General features: G+C 38.0%; 1 protein-coding gene across 3 annotated transcripts in view; it reads right to left on the bottom strand.

Annotated features, from left to right (window-relative positions):
* The window catches only part of rgs12a (regulator of G protein signaling 12a), a 91,996-nt gene that overhangs the window by 57,366 nt on the left and 9,164 nt on the right, over nucleotides 1-25,466 (bottom strand). Inside the window, exon 1 of one of the 3 annotated variants that reach the window (XM_056744014.1) lies at nucleotides 16,292-16,522. The exons of the other annotated variants lie outside the window; for them this stretch is intronic. Within the exon in view, the coding sequence (XP_056599992.1) occupies nucleotides 16,292-16,324 (33 nt within the window). The 5' untranslated portion in view covers nucleotides 16,325-16,522. Of the gene's footprint in view, nucleotides 1-16,291; nucleotides 16,523-25,466 lie in introns of those variants that run through there. 3 annotated transcript variants of the gene reach the window in all.

Raw genomic sequence — 25,466 nt, 5'->3', positions numbered from 1 at the left:
CGGTGGGACATGCCCGGAACACCTTCCCGGGAAGGCGTCCAGGGGGCATCCAGAAAAGATGCCAGAGCCACCTCAGCTGGCCCCTCTCGATGTGGAGGAGCAGCAGATTATTTAAGTGGAGGAACAGTGTGGTTTCCGTCCCGGTCGTGGAACACTGGACCAGCTCTATACCCTCTCCAGGGTGCTGGAGGGTTCATGGGAGTTTGCACAACCAATCCACATGTGTTTTGTGGATTTGGAGAAGGCATTCGACTGTGTCCCTCGCGGCATCTTGTGGAGGGTGCTCCGGGAGTATGGGATTCGGGACCCTTTGCTAAGGGCTATCCGGTCCCTGTACGACCGGAGCAGGAGCTTGGTTCGCATTGCCGGCAGTAAGTCAGACTTGTTTCCGGTTCATGTTGGACTCCGGCAGGGCTGCCCTTTGTCGTCGGTTCTGTTCATAATTTTTATGGACAGAATTTCTAGGCGCAGCCAGGGGCCGGAGGGCATTGGGTTTGGGGACCACACGATTTCAACTCTGCTCTTTGCGGATGATGTCGTCGTGGTCGCCCCATCGGACCAGGACCTTCAGCATGCACTGGGACAGTTTGCAGCCGAGTGCGAAGCGGCTGGGATGAGAATCAGCACCTCCAAATCTGAGGCCATGGTTCTCAGTCGGAAAAAGGGTGGCTTGCTCACTTCAGGTAGGTGGAGAGTTCCTGCCTCAAGTGGAGGAGTTCAAGTATCTGGGGGTCTTGTTCACGAGTGAGGGAAGGATGGAACGGGAGATTGACAGAGGGAGATTGACATCGATTTTCCGGTCAATCTACGTTCCCACCCTCACCTATGGTCATGAGCTGTGGGTCATGACCGAAAGGACAAGATCCTGGAAACAGGTGGCCGAAATGAGCTTTCTCCGCAGGGTGGCAGGGCGATCCCTTAGAGATAGGGTGAGAAGCTTGGTCACTCGGGAGGTGTAAACAGTGTTAAAGTGTTAACAGTGAAATCAAGAAAAACAGTCTTTATATTATTTTAAATAAAAACATATTTTTTTTTCAGGAAATAGTCTAAGTTCAATTTAAAAAGTCAGGAGATACATTGTTGACATTACTGTTAAAAATACACTTCCAATAAAGTGAGTGTTGGCAAAACCGATGGTCATTTTTATGTTGAGGCAGCGGGGGTGTTGGCGGCAGCTGCTGAATGTAACTGATAAAGTAACGCGTAATCTAATTTAGTTACATTTAAAATCCAGTAATCTGTACTGTAACTAAGTTACTTTTTAGAGGTATAATCAGTAATCGGATTACTTTTTCAAAGTAACTGTAGCAACACTGTATATATTCAGACATTTTGGGAGGCTCTTACGGCCCAGGGGTGCAATTTACACCCCATTGTGAGTGATGCTCCTTCAGAGCCTGATAGCCTCTTCAAATATAGTTATATCCTCGTGTTTCTACGATATCCTCGTGAGTGGTGCTTCGTGGCAAACCGCGGAACCGGGCACTCACTGGGGTGATGACACATGAAGGCAAGAAAGAGTTTATCCAATCGCCATGTCTCTACAATGTTCTGATGCTTTATATATAGATATTGCTAAACGGTTGCTAGACTAACCTATTTGGTTGCTAGGGGCGTGGCTTAGCATATGTCAGTTTATGATACTCTAGGCTATGAATGAAATGAACAGACCCCCATGTCTCTACGATGTTCTGAGGCTTAGATATAGTTATTGCTAAATGGTTGCTAGGCTAACCTGTTTGGTTGCTATGGGCGTGGCTTAGCCTATGTCAATTGATGATACTAAATGCCATGAGTGAAACGAACCAACCCCTGAGTCTCTAAAATGTTCTGATGCAGAGATATAGGTGTTGCTTAAAGGTTGCTAGGTTAGCCTATTTGGTTGCTAGGGGGCATGGTTTAGCAGCTGCCAGGAAAGATACTCTAGGCTATTAGTGTAATGACAAAAGCTGCGGTACAAGTAGCGTGCCGAAATTTTTGCAGAAAAAGAAGAAGCAGTAGCAGAACTAGATAGGGAGGAAACTGTGACTGATGCTTTAGTGGCAAACCTCGAAACTCGGCACTAGGGTGATGACACTTTAAGTACTAATGAATGTAATCAACCCCCCTGACTAAATGGTTGCTAGGCTAACCTGTTTGGTTGCTATTGGCGTGGCTTGGCATCTGCAATTGCAAAGTGTTGCAAAGATATCCATCTGGACTTTTTATTATGGGAGTCTAAGGGATCATTTGCTAGGTTGCTGTAAATGGTTGCTATGGGCGTGCCTTAATAGCTTCATGATGATAATGTGACACTGATTGGTTGCCTGAGTAAAATGTGCCCACCCGCTTGTCTCTAAGTGTTTGTGCTGCGAAGATATTCAACAAAGAACAGTTTTACACCTTATATGGGCATGTTTCCTGTCAATTTGAAAAAAATTGGGTGGCTCTTACGCCCTAGGGGTACAACTTACACCCCATTGTGATGTATGTTCTTACAGAGCCTGTAAGAACCACTTTGCCACCCTCTGCGAGACGAAATGCAACGCTGTGGTCATCAGAGACTCAATCGTCCGGAACGTACGCGCTTCCTTCAATCAAGGTAAGGTGCGCAACTCACTGTTTTCCAAGCGCCCGTGTTCTCGATGTCTCTGAGCAGGTAACTGCGACCCTGAAGGAGGGACTTCAGGAGCCTTGTCGATACTGTACGCAACGCATCGCCCATGGCGAGGATCATCGTATCAGGGCCGCAAAGCTTCATGATGATCATGTGACACTGATTGGTTGCCTGAGTAAAATGAGCCCACCCGCTTGTCTCTAAGTGTTTGTGCTTCCGATTTACCGACGAGGGAACGAAAAGTTCAGTAGACTATTTACGCTTAATAATTGGTTAATGTCATGGTGTATTGAACAGAAGCTGCTCTTTGTAAATAATTTTGATCTGTTTTGGGAGCAACCAAGGCTTTTACGCCCCGACGGCCTGCACCCCAGCAGCATTGGAGCGGAAATTCTATCTGACAACATCTCAAAGACGCTAGGCACCATTTGACTAGTAAGAACAAACTTTAACCATAGTCTGTGTTCCTCTCACCCAACTGTTAAGAATTTTGCTGCTTCCAAATGCATAGAGACTGTGTCTATCCCCCGACTAATACAACTAAATAATAATTTATGTAAAAGTCAGATAAAGACCTTATCGTGATTAAACCAAAAGACAATACATTTAATGAGAAAAACAAACTCCTAAAGTTTGGGCTACTTAATATTAGATCACTAAATCCAAAGGCAGTTATTGTAAATGAAATGATTACAGACAACAGTTTTGATATACTATGCCTTACTGAAACCTTGCTTAGCCAAATAATTATTTTGGTCTAAATGAGTCTACTCCACCAAGCTACGGTTATATGCACGATCCACGTCCGGTTGGTAGAGGTGGTGGTGTCGCAACAATCTTTAGAGACTTTCTCACCGTTACTCGGAGAACAAAGCTTACATTTAAATCATTTGAAGTGCTTGCGTTGAACATAATTGTTCCAAACAAAAGTAAAAAAACATTGCTTTCTCTTACATTGGCTACTATGTATAGACCCCCTGGGCCTTACACTAATTTTCCGATAGAGTTCTTACTTCTTGCCTATTGGTTAACGTCGATAAAGTACTGATTGTCAGAGATTTTAATATCCACGTAGATAGTGCTAACGATCCATTAGCAGTGGCGTTTAAAGAGTTTATACACTCTTTTGGTGTAACACAATACATCAATAGATCAACTCATCGAATTAATCATACACTAGACTTGATTATATCTCACGGAGCCGATCTAACCAATATCGATATTATACCTCAAAGCGACGATGTTTCCGATTACCATCTTATAACATGTACACTGCGCATTGCAGAAATCAGTTGTATATCTCGTTATCGACAGGGTAGGAAACTGCCAGATCTGACTCCTTTAATAACCTTTCCAACAAATATAGAATCGCTAGACGACATGACCAGCAACATGGTCGCACCTTTGAAGTCAAAAAAGATTAATGAAAAGATCATAGCACCATGCTACAATAGCACCACTCGTGCCCTAAAAAGAGAAACACGTAAATTGGAGCGCAAATGGAAACAAACTTAATTACAGGTCTTTAAAATTGCATGGAAAGAGAGTGCAAACTGTTACAAAATGGCACTAAAAGCAGTAAAAGCCGAGCACCTCCGTAACCTCATAGAAACTAACAAAAACAATCCAAGGTTTTTATATAGTACAATTGCTATATTAACAAACAAACAGACTTCACCTGACCTGGCTATTCCGCCGCACCTTGGTAGCAATAAATTCATGAATTTTTTATCAGAGAAAATCAAAAACATACGAGACAACATGGCTAAAACCAAACCTCCAAGTGAGTCTGAAGAATTAGTATCGACCATCACCCCAAAAGAAAAGCTACAGTATTTTTCTCCTATAAATCAGGAATATTTAATTAAACTTATTGCAACATCCAAATCGACAACATGCTTATTAGACCCCATTCCAACTACCTTATTAAAAGAGTTACTACCTGTTGTACTTGAGCCCATTTATACATTATTAACTCATCAATTAATCTAGGACATGTCCCAAGACCCTTTAAACTGGCTGTAATTAAGCCTCTTATCAAAAAACAAACTTAGACCCCAACAAACTTGGAGGCTATGGACCTATTTCAAATCTCCCGTACTTGTCTAAAATACTAGAAAAAGTACTGTCCACTCAGTTGTGTACTTTCCTACAAAATAATGAAATACACAAAAAGGTTTCAGTCTGGCTTTAGACCGCATCATAGCAATGAAACTGCGCTTGTTAGAATTACAAATGATCAGATAAAGGTAACATCTCACTCTTAGTCCTGCTTTCCATAGTGCTGCTTTCGATAATGTAGACCATAAAATACTATTTGATCGTTTACACAATTATACCGGTATTCAGGGACAGGCACTACAATGGTTCAGATCTTACTTATCAGACAGATATCAATATATCCATTTAAACTGGAAATCGTCTAATCTTACGCAAGTAATTTTATGGATTACCTCAGGGATCGGTTTTAGGACCCTTGCTTTTCTCCATATACATGCAGCCCCTTGGCAGCATTATTAGAAAACATGGAATTAGCTTTCACTGTTATGCAGATGATACTCAGCTATATATCTCATCAAGACCAGATGATTCCTTCAAACTATCCAAACTGGCAGAGTGCATCGAGGACATAAAACATTGGATGACTAGTAATTTCCTTCTTTTAAACTCTAGCAAAACAGAAATGTTACTTATAGCACCAAAAACACGTAAACAGAATATCTCAGATTACAACCTGCAAATTGAAGGCTGCACTGTTACTCGAACAAATACAGTTAAAGACCTAGGCGTTATATTAGACGGCAACCTGTCATTTAAAAATCACATCTCAAATATCACAAAAACAGCCTTCTTCTACCTTAGATATGTTGCCAAATTACGAAATATTTTATGTGTTGCTGACACAGAAAAGCTTATTCATGCATTTGTGACCTCAAGACTTGACTATTGTAATGCTCTACTTAGTGGTTGTCCTGTATCATCGATAAACAAACTACAGTTAGTTCAGAATGCAGCTGCCAGAGTTCTTACCAGGTCAAGAAAATACGATCACATAACCCCAGTTTTATCATCGCTTCACTGGCTATCCATTAAGTATCTTATTGATTTTAAAATTCTTTTAATTACTTACAAAGCTTTAAACGGTTTAGCGCCTACTTACTTAAAGGTGAACTGTGTAAGTAACAGAGACTACTATTGGCGTAGTTGGAAATTGCAACCTAAAGCTCCGCCACCATCCTCTCCCTTCTATTAGAGTAGCTACGGTTGCCGTCACAGGACAAAGGGGTTCAATAAATGATAGCAGCCACTATCGGTGGTGTTGATAATTGCAATCTACATCTCACAGGCGAACAACACACTGAAGTTACGGACACAGGACAGAGATGTCGTCGTCTGAGACAGCAGAGAGTAACCTTTGCAAATCAAGTGACGAGGTTTATTTACAAAGAAAAACAAATTAATTAAATTGACTTAATTCATTATTTACTCTAATCGTTATAGTGAAAATTATTGTTACTTGTATAACATTGTGTCAGTGATGTATTCGCTTATTTTGCATAGCATTTTTTGGCACGGTAACTTGGTTCGTAACATACAGCCTATTTAAACCCCTTGCTAATGCTAAAGTAAGGCATCACCCCAATTGATCAATTGTATCTTCTCAAATCTTCGTTGACACTGTATTACTGATAAACTATGCAACGTGGAAGTTTGGATTTTATCCTATCAATTATTAAATTACACATTTGTATGCACAGAAGCTAAGCAGTATTATAATATAATTTACACCCGATGTATGCAAATTATGATTGTAAAAATGATTTCTAACTTGATTTGCACACGGCCATGCAAAAAGGAATTATAGTACAATAACAAAGTGCTAAAAACAAGAAAAACTCACTTGATGCTAATGCTCATCTATTAGCTAAAGCTATCAAACAAACACTTCACTTATATAGCGGAAATTAGACAAACTTACCGGTCCAGCAGAAAGCTTGCAACTTCGGCGTCGCTTAGCAAACCCTTTTCCTGCTTCAGTGCCCTCCATTTGGGAAAAGCCATGCCGATGTTTATTCGGGTTTTCTGCCGTTTTTTGTCTCGACTTCGCCTTGCTGCGTCGTATTTTCTCTTTTTTGAACGAACAGATTGACGCTCTAACGGCTCTTGTGCGGAGTATGTGTGGTCGGCCATTAGCGCAAATTTTGCTTCTTACTGCAACAAAGAACCGTTTATATTTCTACTAAAAAACACGACAAGTAAATGCTGTTATTGTTCTTCCTCTTCTTCTGCTGATCCTTCTATGTAGTCGCTTTGAAGCTGCCCCAAAAAACAGCCGAAGAAGAAGAACATATTCTCGTGCATCCTTTGTTTTACGAAACGCGCTCAGTTTGTCCGTGTAGTGCTACTATAGAAACATGGCTGTGCACATTAATAAATTACATGTAAGGGTGTGCCCGCGGTGTATATACATAAAATGGCTCATTGTAAGGTAATATAAACATTTCGTTTCATTTTGTAAGGTATTTCTTCACCACTCACAACATAGTTTTGTATTATATATTACATTTAGGTGAATAAATCCTTCAAAATCCTACACATTGTACCTTTAACTGAGCTTTTATCACATTACAACCCATCACGCTCTCTACGATCTCAAAACTCAGGACTTTTGATAACACCTAGGATAACTAAATCCACCAGAGGGGGTCGAGCTTTCTCATACGTAGCACCTAAACTCTGGAATAGCCTTCCTGATACTATTCGGGGGTCAGACACACTCTCCCAATTTTAATCTAGATTAAAGTTTGTAGGGGGAGTGGGGGGGCTCGTTTGTTGTGGGGTTTCATCTGCTGGGGAAAAATATGGAGGTAACTTCATCTCTGTAAGTAACAGCCAGCTATTAGCAGCGTTTCTGTTCACTGGTTCTTCTATCGATATATGCTGCCTTTCCAAACAATGTGTGTCAGGGTAGGAGCCAAGATGGAGAACACGGAGGCAGGTGGCAGGTACAAAACTAAAATTTTTATTAACAAAAACGAAGGTTCACGATGGGGTAAAACGAGAATATAACATTGTGGAACTTGAAAATAAAGACTTTCCACGAGAGGGCAAAAACAAAAGAATCCAGGATAACAAAACTAAACACTTAGACTAGACTGGGAATTCGGAACTAGGACACGAGGTTAGTATCTTAAAGGTCAACGCAAAGCAAACCAAGAAACCAAAATGAAACAGCACAGGACAGCAAACACAAGGGCACTAAATAGGGGAGCTAAGAAGGGATAATTAAACTAGGCAGGAGGAGGAGATAATTACAGGCGAGAAGCTAGACGAGGACACGAGGGGGCGGGGTCAAGACATGACAGGAGAGCACATGGCCACGTGCTTCCACACGTCATGGTCCTTCCAAAAGGCTATAAAAGCATGACAAGGTAAGGCGGGATCATAACAAGTCAGTGTACTGCGTGCGATGATCTCAGACAATTTAATCAATATACACTTACCATACACAACAGGTGGGTTCGAAGAACTGAATTAGAAAGATCATAATTTAGTTTACAACTGTGGTTTCTCAATTGATCTTCTATAACACAATGTAAGTTGTCTTTCGCATAATACTGAGCTCAAAACAACAGTTTAACATTACAGTATACAGTTTATTAAAACAGTATAATTTGTTAAATATGTGAACATTTTGTACAGCTTTTGTTTATTCCAAAACACCGATATATCATAATTAATGATATACGTTAAACAATTTCTTGAGTTAAATATAAGCTAAAACATTGATGCAACAGTTAAATAAATATTACCACAGTAATAAGCGCCACAAAATTGAACAAGAACTATAAAAAGGTGAGGTGAAACAACAGTTTGTTACACTACGTAATAGATGTGAGGGGGCAAAACTGGATCTTTAGGAAAACCTTCTAAATTCTGACAAACGGTTGGCCAGGAAATAAGACTTTTGCCAACTGTATACAGTGAGCAAACAAGTTAAAATTTCTCTTTAATTTGCCACAAAGTGCCTCGAGCTAAACTTTAGGATGTCTTTTAAAGAGTTTATGCCATGAACCTTGCACACTTGATCTTGATGAACGCTCATTGGCATCAATGTTAACACGACAGGTTTCGACCAGACTTCAAATCTGCTGAAGTGCTTCTTGTTAAGTGTGCCATATGCATGGACGTTCAGCCAACAGTCCAAGACGTATTAGGCTGAGACTAATGACATTGTGGCCCCTTTGAGGTGCATGAGTTCACGGCAAAGTTTTATACTTAGAATTATAGGTTTGTTTCCACAAATGAAGTTGTTGTCAATGGAGGTGTGAAGATTTACAAGAAGAGAGTGTCAGTTGTCTATATACTTCACAAGAAAGTAGTTTGTGAACGCCTGAAAACCCAATGGAGTCCTGTTTGTGTTTGGAATCAATATTAATATTCCTAAGAATAGGAAAATAATAACACTAATAATTTTCTGCACCTCTACCCTTTGTGCATAACATGGGTTATACATGTACGCACTAGAAATCAGATGTGTAATTCAGTTTTAAAAAATAAAACATTATAATATTACAATACGAGTTAAACATTTGGCATTGCAAATCTCAATTTAATTTATATGTATCCATTGTGAGACATATTTAAAATTATTCTGGTTCTCGAATCTAATTGGCTGAGAGCCATGCCATATTTCACCATCATCACTATGGGAACTTTATATATATATTGTAAATCGGACTTATAAGAAGTGAAAGTAAAAGCAGTCTCTCTAATAGCATTTCACGGCAATAGTGATCGATTTCAGAACTCTTTCTCAGCGCTCAGCAAGTGTCTCGAGACGCGCTTTTTATAAAAGAAATTGCCATGTCATGATAGTAAACCAAAGCTCACTACACTTGTCCCGCAAGCGCGAGGCACAAGACGCGAACGCAGAGTTTAAAACCGCCCGTCTATCTAGCGCAATAGCGCATCTGTCCCTCTCTTTTCATTTTTACTCACGTGTGCTGCATTGCAGACTCGCGCCACCTAAAGGATGTTGTTTGTATTACATTAAATTAGTAATTTTCACCAAAATCCTAACTGAAACGCAATGTTATTGAATACATTTAAAAACCGCCTGCCGGGGGATGAAATTGTTCGGGGGCCGGATGTGGCCCGCAGGCCGTAGTTTGGCCATCTCTGCTCTATCCTCTGTCACTAATGCGTCTGTTGAGGTCGGGGTGTAAGGTTTACACACTGCACAGCAATTTACTAGCTGGTCTCTTAAACTGCAAGAAATGCGCACACTAGAACATACAAATGCACACAAAAGATCCACATATGAGCACGAGTAGGGATGGGTATCGTTAAGATTTTAACTGTATTACTACTCTTATAGCCTACTGCTTTTCGGTTCGGTACTTTAACGGTTTTTATCGGTATACTTTTGTAACAAATAAGACCAAAAATAAAGGAATTTATGAATAGAATAACACTGCTTTAATTTCGCAATGTTAAATCAAATGTATTCAGCGTGAACCCGCAGTATTAAATGAAGTGGGCAATTGAAAATAGACACGAGTAGATATAGATTGCATGTCTCATCTGTTTTGGAAGACGCGCGCATGGAGACTTGCAGTAAGGGGTGTATCTATACATTGATATTAGGTATGATGGCATAGTAACCACTCGCGGCGAACAATCTGACTCAAAAATGTGTTCCAAACCGCGTGGTACTAAAATGTGTATGTCATTCAATATCTTCTCCTGGCCGCCTGGTGGGAGTATGTTTTCCTGAATAGGACGGTAACTACATCGAGTGCAAGCCCCTGAAGCGTTGGACACTTCGGGATATCAGCCCTAAAGTGATTTCAGGTCACCGCGGCTTTCAGAAAATTTGCGTTGCGTTCAACCGGTATGTGGGCTTCATCTAAGCTTTGGACACTTCTGAAAGGTAGGTGGACCTAAATACATAGCTTTTATCTTGTCACTGACGAAATTCCATCGAAATCCATCGAGGAGAAAGTATTTAACAAAATCGCGGAAATTGGGTAGTAACATTTGTGGCGGGTAGATTAGCGAATATACTGCAGGCGCCGTTCTAAAAAAAAAAAACGTCGTCTGCATTCAACTCATTCTGACGGTGTTTTTCTTTACATTATTACTGATGCTATGTAGTTGAATATGTATATCATGGTTTTTCTGACATGCTTGTCAAAATTGTAACATAGTTTACCTCACTTCGAGTTAGATTACTGAGGACTAGCCTGTAACTCTGTCTAAATTAATAGCCTAAGAACACTTGATATGACAGTAGGCTTGGGCAAGTGCAATGTGGATATGACAAAGTAAACAAGCATAATATTATTTAGGTCTTTTTTGCATTTTTTCATGTAACCTCTAGCTGAATATAACAAATCTATGCACATAATTTAAAAGTGGCATTGGGTGAATGTGATCAAAAAGTTATGCTTGTTTTCTTACTCTTTTATCCAAAGTATCCTGCAACACATAAGCCATGTTGATTAGAACATTTTATGTCCAACTTTCTTTAATCATGTAGATTATGTAGATTTACAAACATGTAAAATGATTATCCATGTTTATTAGGCTTCTGGTGCTGCTTATGTTAGAGAAATCCAGTGTTAATCAATGTATGTACAGTTTAGGGGCCTAATAATTGATGTTATGTCTTTACAGCTAATTATGAAAAGGAGACAGGGGCCCACACACAGCCAGGTCTAGCCAGACAGCACCTCCTGGAGAGAATGAATGTTTGTTGTGTACTTGTATGAATATTAATTAACAATTAATATTGATGTGCATTGTTGTTTTCTCTTGTATTCTGAAAAGAAATGTTTATGAATATGAATGAACGCTTATTAATTAAAATTGTTTTCAGTGAGGTACCATGGGTCTGATGACCATTCCACCTAAAACAGTACATTTTCGTGATTTCATTTGAAAGAATGAAAAAAATTCTACCTTCTATTTAAATTTCATGGAAATATCTGATAAAATAAGGAAGTTACAAGCAAAAACGTGTGAATAATAAGCATTTTCGGTCACACGACTTCTATTGTAGTTAATGTTAACTATTTTACTATATTTCTCCGTATTATAAATATCATAACTTTCGCAATCCTCAACTGATTTTCACAATAATGGTGTCGTAGTAAAGGGAATTATCAGCTCTGTCTAGTCATCCATTTTGAGCTTAGGGGTGTCTTCATACCTATTGATATTTATCAAAACATCGATAAAATGTCTAACGATGCGATGCATCGATGCCACGCACAAAATATCGATATGAGGAACCTTTATTTTGACGTAATGTCCGTCTATGCATTTCCGCCAAAGCGAGAGGGGTCTGGGGCGAGTGGATATCCTCTCTCGAACAGGAAATACGTCACCTCCGCTCAATAATAAAGGAGGGGGATAATGGCATCGCTTTGCTCTCCGAATTTCGAACTTTAACTCGGGTAATTTTATATCAGCATCCCTTCACTACTTGCAGACTGATGCTGTCTGGACATGTTGGTTGCGACCCGCCATTTAAAGGAAAGAAGGAGAAGAACATTCGTTGATTAACTGAAGTAGTTTACTGTTACTTCCAGTTGATGTGTTTTGTAAATATAGTTTGTGTTTTTTACTCAAAACAATTAAAACTTAATTTGTGGCAATTATTCAACATTTTACTGTGGTTGTTTTATATAATCTAAATTATTTGTGTTCACATCTTTAATTTTAATAGAAAGGAATTTATTTAATGTTTCATTTATTGTTCACTGCTAACTATTTTAATGTTAACTTTCTAAACACACTCCTGGAAGCAATGTCTGGGTTTAGTAACATTAAAGGTATTTAATAAAATTTAAAACAATATTTTTGTAGCATTAAAACATTACAAGTATGTATCGACATTAAAACAGCACCATTTCATAAATTACTTCTGGGTTGGTGTCAGAATTAGAGTGGAGGTGACGTATTTCCACTTTTGACTGGATCTCACCTCACCCCAACGGCTGTAACCAGCCCCTATTGGCCAAAGCGCATTTTCATTTATTTTCGTATTGTGAATGAAAAAGTGAATGCGATGCAGCAACAAGGAGGTTGTAACAATGAAACCGTAGCGAAAGAGGCAGAAGACTTGATTGCTGTCGGAGGCAAATCGTGGGTTTGGAAATATTTTGTATTCAGGGAAAACAGATGGGCAGATAAAGAAAAACCTCACAAAAGAAACCACTGCTACAGCACCTGTTTAGATGATCTGAAGTTGTGTGACAGATCAAAAGTTGAACTTAAAAAGCTTTATTCTTCGTAATTTTAAAGTTTATTTATATTTATCATTTTTGTTGAAAGATTGCTGCCACCATAAGCTGACATGACATTCTTCCCCCTACTATTTTTTTTCTGTTTGTTTGTTGTTGTAAAAGACAACAAACCCGCCTGAAAATAACATCGGAGACCTTGAAGTAGACTTCCTTTTGAGCTTGACAGAGGAAGGGCAAAGCCTGATAAAACAAAATGTGTATTAAAACTGTATAGCCTATCATCTCTTTGTGATGCTAATACACAATTTTTTCCTGTAAAAAAACTATGCCATTCACCTTATTAGACAGTAACATGGGATGAAAACAACACCAGAAAGAAGCAACATTGCAACCACAAAATGTAATTTGACAAAGCTATATGTAGTCTTTGCCCAACCATGAAACAAACCAAAAAAAGTATCAATAGTTTCTGAATACTGTGCGTGTGGAGGACTGTCCTTGATGTAATGATTAGAGAATGTGCTGACTTGATTCTTGGGCAAAACAATGTCTGGATCTTTTCAAGATGAAAATGATATTGCATTCATCTATGAGGTCACAACCGGTGTATACTGTCAGGATGTTTGGGCCTCTGGACACAACATCCTACAATACACCACAGTACATTGTAGTATCTAAACTAAGATACAGTATATAGTTACAATTAGGCTTCTGATTTCCATTGATGCTTTATGCGTCACATACATTGTGTCAGTGCATAGCAAAGCATGCTTGTAGTTGCCACATGTCATTGCCCTGCGTGAGCGCTGTTAAAGTTGTTGTAAACCAGTTTTTGCTGAAAATGTTCTTGTGAACCAGTAAAAGTAAGACTTGTGTATCAAGGTTATGTGGTACAGACTATGTTGCTGTCCATTTACATAAGACTTACTGAACATTTCATTTGATTGTTTTCTGTAATCTAATGTTACTTTTTCAGTTCCAATTACTTAATTATAAGGAAGAAAACTAGAGTGATGCTTTCCTGTGCACAACTCTTTCTAATTAGCTAACAGTGGGCTACACATTTGCTAAAAGTGTTTGAGATATTTCTATTTTCATGTTGTGGGTCTTTGAACTTACAAGACCAAGTCAAAAGAGACCTTTGCTTTATGAAATTTTGGTCTGTAGATTTAGTTCAGCCCCTCTTCCAAAAAAGTAAAGTAACAGTTCAAAAAAGAACAATCAAGCAAGTTACACACCAATGTTAACTGCTTAATTTAATAATTGAATACTAGTTAAGTACAGTTAGTATTAACATATCTATGTGTCCTAGCCTACAGGATTTGAAAGTAGTTTGTACAGTAATTTAATTGTAATTGCAATGTAAATAATGCTTGGACACAAATTCCCAAAGGGGGTTTGTCTGTAAGTATTTACAAATGGCCACATTAGCATCTGGTATACAGGATAAACATAGCTCCATCTATTTTGGGGTGAGTCCTAGAGGAAAAGCATCCATCATCATCCAAGTTAAACACATGATTCCACCCATGCACACTTTCAAACGGTATCACTTTCATCTCACTCTTTGTACTGAACGAGTGGTTTTCAAACTGAAACTTAAAACTCATAATTACATGGGCGCAGATCTCTTTCCTAACAAAAATAGTTTGATGTTACCAAAAACACCTAACCAACTGGTTTTAATCTATGGTGTGGAGTGTTTGTTTGAGACAGCTTGGCAAGACAGGAATGCAGGAAAGAGCTCTCGATGGAAATGAAGGTGCATCATCATCTGAAGGAATACTCCAACCAAAAATTCTGTTGAATAAAAATGGTAGTCATAGGTTCCCCAGAACTGTTTGCTTTCCTAAATTCCTCAAAAGGTTCCCCAGAAAGAGGTTAGAATAATAACTGGTTTGGAACAACTAGAGGGCGAGTTATTAATTGCAGAATTTAATTTTTCTCACATTTTTTATCCCTTTAAAATGTGAAAATACATTTTAAAATAAACATTATCCTCAGTTGGTGTGAACTGTATTAATACAGTTATCATTAAGGTTTTCTTCTATAGTTACAATTCTTGGGCCTTAAATTGTTATTTTGAAATTGGAACCCTAATTGTTAAGGATGTTTGAGGCACCACAAGACATTCTTTCAAAGACAACTTCTTTGGATGAAAAACTGTGGAGTAGGTGTGCGTACATACAGAGTATAAGCATCCATCAGGCACCTAAATGTAAATGACAGAGGGCCGCATCCCATTTCATAAGTGTCACCTCATAAATTTCTGATACACAGAATGATAAATTAATTGGCTAATAATCAGCGTAACTAATGGCTGTAAATAATAACTAATGACTTCTTTGTCTTTGGGTAGATTTGCAGAAACTGGCAAAGAACGGAGTGAGAAAATGATGATGATGTACAAAGTCACACTGTCAAATACAGACAAAGAAAATGCAAAAACACATCTAGTAATAGAAAATATATTAGTATTTAACCCACATCAGTAACAGACATCTTACCAATTGCTTTAGTTTATTCAACTAAACGAGTCACTACTGAGCAACAATGATCACCCATGAAACACCTGAGCCAGACACTCCTCAAAAGCTTTCATTGGATTATTTATTGTGGTACTGTGAGATACACCAGCTCTTTGATAAGGGAAAGGGGTGTGGAGAGGCAGGTGGAACAGGTGAATGCAGATGGAGGCCAGGGTGAGCAGGGAGTTGAAGCTAATATTTCTCTGATCAGGAAATAGACTAATTGTTTCCATGCAAGTACACAGACAAGCTCTTTTTACTTCATAATTCATAGTAAACATCTTGCATGCATTTATCAACTATCTGGGGGTATTTAGAGACCAGCATTGATTTGAAAAAAGAAATCAGGACAATCCAAATTCAGGTCAAGGAAAGCATTTCCTCTTTGACAGAGTCATATAGCTTGTGGTTTTGGGTTACCAGACTTGGGAAGCCACGTGAAACCATTTATCTACAAAAAAGCATGAGCCCTTAGCAGAAAAGGTGGCCAGAAAAGCAACCGTTTCAAATCATTTACAGATAATACCTAGGAAACAGTAGGTCTATTAATGCGTCAGAAGATTTGAATGCAGGATTACACTGAAACAATGACAACGTCATTAAACAACGACAGGGGGGTTTAAAAGGAAAGACCATTTTGACTAACACAAAGGAACAAAAATAAACTTTTACTCAAGCTGAGAAGTTTCATCTGCTTTTGCTGCGATTACTTGCATTTCAAAACTGTAAAAAATGTACACCATAACAGATTGGAGAATTTCCTCACACAGTTCAAAACATTCCAATGCGAGACCACACATGTTCTCGATAATGTGCAACTAAATCAATCTACAAAACAGAATGTAGATGTACATTTTGTAGATGCACAGTTTTACTCAAAGCAGATGCAAAAACACCAGAGGGAAACTTACTGAAGCAGACTGAAGAGTTAAAGGCGGCTCCATCTGTGAGTATAATTAGTCCTCAACGATCCTTTAAAAACCCAGGTAAATAAACATTTTCATTCAGCTAGACACTCTGTGAGTTCACAAGGTAAAGTTAAGTGAGAAAGCTGGTGTTCCAGCCCTATCTCTGCATTTACTCACTGTCTACCTCCCTCACACATTCTGTTACTTTTCCCTTCTCATTTCACTCGCTGTCTTAGACAGATTTCTCCTCCCACTAATTCCACTAACAATAAACCTACATTGCCGCAGTGCTGAAGACGAATCTGTGATGGCACTGATTTAGGAGGAAACTTAGTAAAATGGGACTGGTTTTGTTAGCAACATCTGTTGATGTTGAAGCATTGATTTTCTAAATTGCATAATGTTTCAATTAAAGTAACAAAGAATAAACATTCTTGCTTTATGCTGCCTAATGAATTATCACATCTAAATAAATAAAGCAATAAAACACCTGACCAAAAGAGTAGATCTCACTAGGTGTATTTCCATTACTCTTTTCTAAATAAAACAAGTTTAAAATAATAACATTTTTAAATGTGTATTAGCATAATAGTGCATCCCTGTACTCACACAAAATGGCCGCATGCAGGCTCCACCGATCTCAGCTTTTGAATCTCATTGGTTCTTTCAAAACTCGTGACAATGACAACCAATGACATTCAAAAGCTCAGATCTGCTGAGCTAGCGTGTGGCAGTTTTGTGAAGGTCCAGTGATATATTATGTTTACATTCAAATGTGACTGAACAAGCCCAAATACAAATTGTTTTACTCACAAACGTTCGCTTCAGAAGACATGTTTTAACCCCCTTGGAGTTGTGTTGATTACTTTTATGATGGCCATTACAATGCAAGGAAAAGCCAGGAGTATTATTACTCCAGTTGTGGTTGGCTTAAGAAAGGTTTGACATGTACACAAGATGGCATTAGGCTAGGTAAATTGTGGCATTCATTTATGAACTACTCTTTTAAGCCTGACCAGTGCAGATTGAACAAGTCCAAGCATGCATTATTGCTTACAGACACTTCTTGAATACAAAGAGCAACACGTAAATAAGAGCTCTGGGGATTGTGCAGTATTTGATGACTAAGATCACATGTTCAGAACACTTTTACATTCCGGCATTTGGAAAACAATTTTATCCAAAGCAACCTATTCAGACCAATCTAACCCCGCAATGAAAAAAATGATTCTTAAAGGGTAAATAAATGTTACCCATGCAAATCAGTTAAAATCTACTCAGATTTTACTACTACATATATTAGGTTGGAAAGTAATATATTGAAACTTAGTAAATCTCCTCAATAAAATTGAGGTAAACATTTGCATTCAATTAGATTTAATAGATCTTATTCTATATTTAAGTTAAGAGTACCTAAATTTATCAGCTATGAGTCATGGCACACTAAAAGAAATTATATAAAGTCTACCTAATATTTATTTCTTATAAACGTTTAGTAATATTATTTATATAACCTACAACAGTTCATCTACTTATTAAGAATGATAAATATTGAATGATTAAACACTAAATATGACTTAAACAGAAAAAGCTTGAATGTATCTAAAAGTGGTAAGAAACAGGAGAAAACATCAGTCGGTTTTATTGACCAAATTACAAATGACAACAAAACCCCTTTTTCACTTTAGTTGAGCTCTTGAGTCTCACACATTAAGACTCGTTCATCTCTGACTGTTAAGATTTATACAAAAAAACCTTATTTGCCGTAGCAAATGAAAGTCAGATGATAGTGCTACTAGTGTAGCTGTTGAGTTGTGAATAACATTTAAGTCGATTTTAAATTTGTTGTGTGTCAATAGCTTTGGTCCTGCCAAACCGTTAGCCCTGCCAAGTAAATTATAAGTGATTTTGAGAATTTTAAAAGCTGCTGAATCACACATATGCCAAGACATATCAAGAATCAGTATATAAAACTCAACAATGGTGACAATCAACAAAATAAAGCGTCATTCTGCAATGCATGCTGGGTAACATCTTAGTACAAAACTCATTCATGATTCCAGGCATGCATTGCAGTTTACCTGAATTAATTTGATGATTGTCACCATTGTTGAGGTGTGTCGCGACATTCCAAGGGTTGTTCTTTTCAAATAACAACCGCTCAAAACTATTAACATTTGTGTAATATTACACAAAAAAGGATTATAAATATTTATTTTAATAACATGATATTATATTTACGAATGATTAAACCAACTTGCCTGTTCGTTCAATTTGAACGTCGTTTCTTACTTTAAAACCGAAACTAAACGGCTTTTCCTCGCGGAAGGTCTGCATTCGGTAAAAATGTCATGTTCAGTTTATTTGTGGCATGATAACGACCCTCTGCCTGTACATTGTCCCTTACATATTTATCATTTATCATAAGTATGAACTGTTGTTGGTTATATAAACTAATATTACTCATACTAATTACAAACTAATTACATTTATGAGTAATTAATATCGATAAATATAAGTTAGACTTTATCTAATTTCTTTTAGTGTGTCATTATCCATAGTTGATAAATTTAGGTACTCTTTACTTAAAAACACAGAATAATAATCTACTCAATCTAATTGAGTGCAAATTGTTGCCTCAATTTTATTGAGTAGATTCAGTAAATTTGCATATAGTTTTCTTTGCTACCTAATATATGCAAGTAAAATTTAACTGATTTGCATGGGTAATATTTACTAACCCTTAAGAATCTTTCAGTGCATATATATGTCAGTTTATGAAACCTATGAGCTTGATGTTGTTAGCGCCTTACTATACCAGTTTCTGGAACATTCACAATGAATTGTCGGTAGGTGTTATACGGTATATACTGTGATGTTGAACTGTTGTTGAACTGCTCTATGTTTTTTATATAAACAAATATTGTGAATCTATGATAACTTAAATTGTTTTTGTAAGTTTTTTTTTAATTCATATTTGTAATAATGATAACAATAGGTGTATATGTTATTCTAGTATCACATACAAGTCTTTGTTCAAAACTTAATCAGTCAGCAGTAGTGGCAGCAGCAGCAATCTTCAATGCATTTGTTTGATGGAAGCAGCATTGAGTCTTTTAATGCAGCCAAACTACTCAACAGCTTAAACAAAAAACCTGGCTCAGTCCAGGGCTAACAGAGGTGGTGGATGTACATTCTTGGCTGATATAAGGCATATCTTAAATTCTCAATATGTAAAACATTGAACGTGCAGTCTACTACTGTACAATAGGTATTAAAACTATTAGTAATCCATTAAAGGGGAGGGGGGTGAAATGGTATTTTATGCATTTTATAACTTCTTTACACTGTTAAACGTGCTGGATTCTCATGCTTAAACTTCTCAACTTGTTAAAAAACAATTTGGACATATGACGTAGTATTTCTGTGCTCAAAACAAATCCTCAGGTTGGTATAGGTTTCAGAAAGTTTTTCTAACATTTCCAATCACAACCACTTTTCCTAGTCCCTTATTGGATAATCCTCCTGGAAACGCACCCCAACATGTCAACCAGCACAGAGCGTTTTATCCACTGTTTATCCATCAAACAGATAAAACCTTGAGAAATGATATGTTAGCCCGCCAAATCACAGAGATGCCGATTCACAGGAGACTAATATTATCACAGGACCTCGGTTTTCGTCAAAATATGATAGATAATTTGTGGGGGAATTTACATTTTACATTTGTCAAGTAAAAATTCCCCAACAAATTACCTATCATTACCTATCAAATTACCTATCAAATTACCTATTATGCATTTTTATAGAAATGGCCGATTCACACGGGATTAAGATCACAGACAACCTCTGCAATTATTACAAATGACTAGAGGTCCCCAGGTAGTATTAATCCCGTGCGAATAGGGTTTATGAAACATAGAGTGGTACTTAGGAACATAGTCTATTACAAAGGCCACACAGTGTATATATATAGAAAACACACACATATTTAAAAGTCAGAATATTTAGTCACTCTAAATTTAAAAGAATCGTTCAGGTTCAGAATTAAAATTTCCTGATAATTTACTGACCCCCATGTCATCCAAGATGTCAAAGACTTTATTTCTTCAATCGCAAAGAAATTAAGGTTTATGAGGAAAACCATTCAGGATTTTTTCTGTATAATGGACTTCAAAGTCAAGACAAGTCAATGTTATTTATAAAGCACTTTTTGAAAAACACCACAAAGTGCTGTACATGCATTCGAGAGTTTAATTATCAATAATATAACCAGTCAATAGAAAAACAATCAATCAATACATAGAAGCAGCTCTCGCATAATGTCAAATGTCTAACTGTAAAAAAGTTCAAAGACTAAGTTTAAAAACTACAAGTGTCTGGGAATGTCTAATGCAGAGAGAGGGGCAAGCTATTCCAGAGCTTAGGGGCCACCACTGAAAATGCCCGGTCACCAGTGCTCGATTGAATCAAGTCTTACGGGGGTCCCCACCAAAATACTTTTTTTCTTGGTGTTAGTATCGCAATATACAATTTATACAAAATACAATATATTTGATAACAATGAAGTATTTACTTTTTTCCCTAAAACAACTGGATGATTCGCACTTTGTGATAATAATGTTTGCTCCAAAATGTATGCAAATATGTTTAGATGCAAGAAACTAGTTTATTATATATTAAAAGAATACGTTTAAACTTTGTTAGTTTTGTCGGATTTTTTTAACGATTTCAGTGCAGTTTACATAGTTACGTCCAGTAGGTGGCGGCAAAGGACTGTTATGAGTAAATATGTCAATCAGTCAGCAGATTATTCAACCCTCTCATGCCAAAAGTCTGCGTTATTCAGGAACTAAGGCTTTCAATCTGTCAGTCATAGCTTCAAGAGTGAATCCTGCATATGCCGATGTAATTCCCGAAACTTTGCAGCGTGTATGTTGCCGGTGGTTTTAGCAGCATGAAAAACAAGTTTAATACAATTCTGAATGGATTATATAGCACATAAACCGCACAACCAGCTCTTCCTTTATAATTACTAAAAAACTGTCATTCAGCTTCAAAGAGATCACTAGCACCCCAGAACCAGGCCTAATAATTATTTACGCATGGAATACAAAACCACCGACATGAAGTTGATAAATATACTGGAAAGATATTGAAAGAGAGAGAAAATTAGCCCTCAAAAAAATAGAAGCCTCCTCTTCCCGACTGCGAGTGGAGGTTTATTATTCTCCATTTTTTTGTTGAAGCGATACTAATCAAGCAGTCATGTCAATGATGTCCTGCGATTAGCGGTCTATAGACGTGGGGCGGGGCATTCACAATTTAAAGAGACATGACAACTAGCCATAAACAAACTTAAAATAAATTATTGTAAATAATTAATTCGCGAAATATACCATATCCGTTGCATTAATTTAATCACATTTTTCATTATAATTTTACTTAAATAAAAATATTTAGGGACCCCTAAGTCTGTATTTTACTTCTTATGGGGGAATCCCGGAACCCCCCAGCCCCCCTTCAATTCGAGCACTGCCGGTCACCCTTATTCTTTTAGGTTAGCCCGAGGCCAGCCAAAAGCAAATGGTCAGCAGAATTAAGAGCTCTTAGTGGAGCAAACGGCTTAGTCCATTTTTAAGGGCTAAACCATTGAGAGATTTAAAGACAAAAACTAAAATCTTAAAATGAATCCTAAAATGGAACAAAAGGGGATCGATGGGTTAAGGTCCAAATTTCATTTTCATCTGACATTTTTTGTCACAATTGAGTAATTCACATTAGGGGTGGTACTAGGGATGCAACAATACAGTTAACCCACGGTTCAATACGTACAGATTTTGATACGGTCCAGTTCTAATGGCTTGGCACATGAAAGTTTTTTTTTCATTATTCTATGCTTATGTGACAGGAACAGTAAGACGTTATGAAGAAAAAAAGAATAACTTTATTGCCATTGTCTTTATTTTTATTAAATAATTGTATTCTCTTTAACCAAAAATCAACTTATACAAATTCCTTGTGTATTAAATAATATAAAATAAAGATATATAAAAGATTTACATCGGCAGCTCACAGCAACTTTTGTTTACCGTTCATCAACATGCCAGTAAAATAAGCTTCTTGAAGAGGTTTTGCGCATAAGTGTATTTAAAGTAATGTAATGCAAACTTGCGATTGCTGTAATGGTAGTAAACAGACAGACATACAAACAAAACCGGTCAACGGATATGGCGCTAGATGCTCTCTCTGCTTGTGCTTGGTGACCAACGCAAACATGCTGCTTTTGTATGTAGTGTAAAACAGATTAAATACATTCTTGATTTGCCAAATTCGGACATTTGGTACAATGGGTTTACAATAGAGCCACTTTAAGCATACTTCACATCATATTTCTTCTCGTGTTTGCAGGCAGCCTCGTATCATCGCTCGACAAAGTTGCATTTTGATTGGTTGTTTCATATAGCGCGCTCATACAACTACGTATAGAAAAAACACAAGGCAGGCAGGCAGGCTACGTGCATTCCATAATTTCACGATTGCAAATTACAATGCATTACCTCGCTCATCATGGACATTCGAAACTGGGTTAAAAAAAGAACCTACAGTATGAAGCGTGGACAGCGACTGGCCCGTCTACGCCACTCACCACTGTAACTCCGCCCCCCAAAAGTAACAACGACTCGCCGTCAGTGTTGCCAGATTGGGCGGGTTCCCGCCCAATTGGGCTCCTTTTGGTCACGTCCGACAGGAAAAAAATGCATTGGGCGGGTCTTTAAAATTTGGGCTGGTTTTTGATGCAACAGGCGGGTTTTTATTTTTGACTATAAACAGTATTCTTTACTATTTTTTTTAATGAAAACTAACTATAAAATAAATTATATAATGTAGGATGATGTTTAAATTAGGTATGGTTCAGGTTAGCCAATAAGGTTCAGGGGAATCCTGTCCAATCAGACTTCAAGCTTGATTGGCGGGTTGTTGTAGGCTAATTCGTTATATCGTCAAAACTGCATTATCATCATCAGTGATGATCATTCATCATCATCATCATGCCAAAGTGGGGTAAATATAAAAAGTCCTACAGAAAGGAATGGGAGAGCGACCAGTCTTTAAAAACATGGATTACACCTGTGGTAGGTGATGATACAAAGGCATTTTGTAAATACTGTCAATCAGAAATCAGAGCACAGTTAAATGATTTGAAAGAGCATGCTAATACAAAAAACACAAATCGCGCTGTGCACAAAGTATAAAAACGTTTACTGTGTCAGCGGGAGCAGCAGGGCAGTGTCCGATCAAAGATGACCAAAAGCGCCGTGAAATTAGAATTGCTGCTTACATTGCTTGTCACAGTTCAATAAATGCGGTGGACGATTTGTCAGACATTTTGAAAGATGAGATGGGAACATTCCAAATGCACCGGACAAAGTGTACAGCCATTATCAAATCTGTCCTCGCGCCACACTTCAGAGAAGAACTTGTGGAGGATATTGGGGAGTCTCCATATTCCCTGTATCTCGATGAAAGCACTGACATATCCGTGAACAAACTTCTTTGCATTTGTGTGAAATACCACTCAAAAAAACACAGCAAGTTTGTAAGTACATATCTTGGACTTGTGGAGCTGACAGATGCTGATGCTAAAGCCATATCAGACACTGTTGTCGCTTTTCTATCAAAGAGCGGTCTCCAGATTAAAAACATGATGGGCATTGCCACAGATGGTGCCAGCGTAATGGTTGGAAAAAAACACTCGGTTTTCACCCTACTTAAACAAATACAGCCAAACCTGCAGCTTATTCGCTGTGTTTGCCATTCACTTGACATTGTTGCAAATAAAGCAATGCAGCTTCTTCCAAGCAACATAGAATACATGGTTAGAGAAACCTACAACTGGTTCGCACATTCAGCAAAGCGGCAGTATGAGTACAAGAACATATACAAGACTATCAATAACGGGGGCTGCCCCTTGAAATTAATAAGTCCAAGCTGTACCCGTTGGCTTGTGATGGCTGACTGCATTAACCGCATTGTGGATCAAAAAGATGCCCTCACACTGCACTTTAACATGGCTTCAAGTACAGAACACTGCTATACTGCTCGGCTTTTAAAGGAAATGTACAATGACAAAACTAATCTCCTTTACATGTACTTCCTTCACCCTGTTCTGATGGAAATCAAAGCTGTAAATAAATGCTTTCAATTAGAAACAGGAAACTCTCTCGGTGTGTTTAGAGACTTGGAAAGGCTGTACATGACAACTGTGAGACGCATTCTCAAACCTAGCGTCTTGCGTAATCACAAGCAGCTCCGTGAACTTGACCTCACACAGTCTGGCATATTCCTATCCCCTCTGGATGCGGACCTGGGTACCACATTTATGGACAAACTGGAGGAAAGTAGGCTAGCCCCAGACATGAAGGAGAGAATTTCTTCGCGTTGTATGGATTTTCTAAAAGAACTTGTAAAGCAGTACCAATTGCGTTTACCTGCTTCAATGGAAATCCTGAGCAAACTGGAGCTCTCTTGCCCGAAATCTGTTATGTCCACTATAAATAGGCCTGTAGTAAAGGACTTGCCAGCTGATCTTTTCTCGTGCTCCATTGGTACATTAGAAACGCAGTGGAGGAATGTGGCAACCGCAAACTTCTCTGATGATCAGGACATTGACAAGTTTTGGCTCGAAGTCGAAGCATTTAAAGATGCAGGGGGGCACAAGTGTTTCCAGGAATTGGCACAAGGTGCCATAAGTCTTCTTGTTCTGCCTGTTTCCAATGCCCCTGTTGAGCGGGCATTTTCCCTCGTCTCGCTTTTAAAAGATGACACTAGGAATCGCATGGGACTACCTTTACTCTCCAGCATCATGGATGTGCGCACTGGCCTGGTCAGAAATGGGTTTACCTCGGCAACATTCAAACCTCCCAGGCAGTTGCTGGAGAGATTTGACTCAACGATCTATTAATCAAACTGGTTGTGACTGTACAAGTTGGTCCTATTATTAAATAGTTCTAGAATTGTTCTATAATAAAGACGTTTTCATCAGTTTTGCGGGGATTATCTACGTTAACTTCATATTAAAAGGTAAGCGTGTTTATGCTATTAGCCTACAGTTTTATTTTGATGTACAATTCTGATGTTTGATCATTTCTGAAACGTAATAGCTGATATAGTGTCT

This window comes from Triplophysa dalaica, chromosome 1, assembly GCF_015846415.1.
Source record: "Triplophysa dalaica isolate WHDGS20190420 chromosome 1, ASM1584641v1, whole genome shotgun sequence".
In the NCBI taxonomy this organism is placed as follows: Eukaryota; Metazoa; Chordata; class Actinopteri; order Cypriniformes; family Nemacheilidae; genus Triplophysa; species Triplophysa dalaica.
The sequence above is the reverse complement of the archived record's forward strand: the minus strand, read 5'-3'. Positions and strand labels throughout refer to the sequence as shown.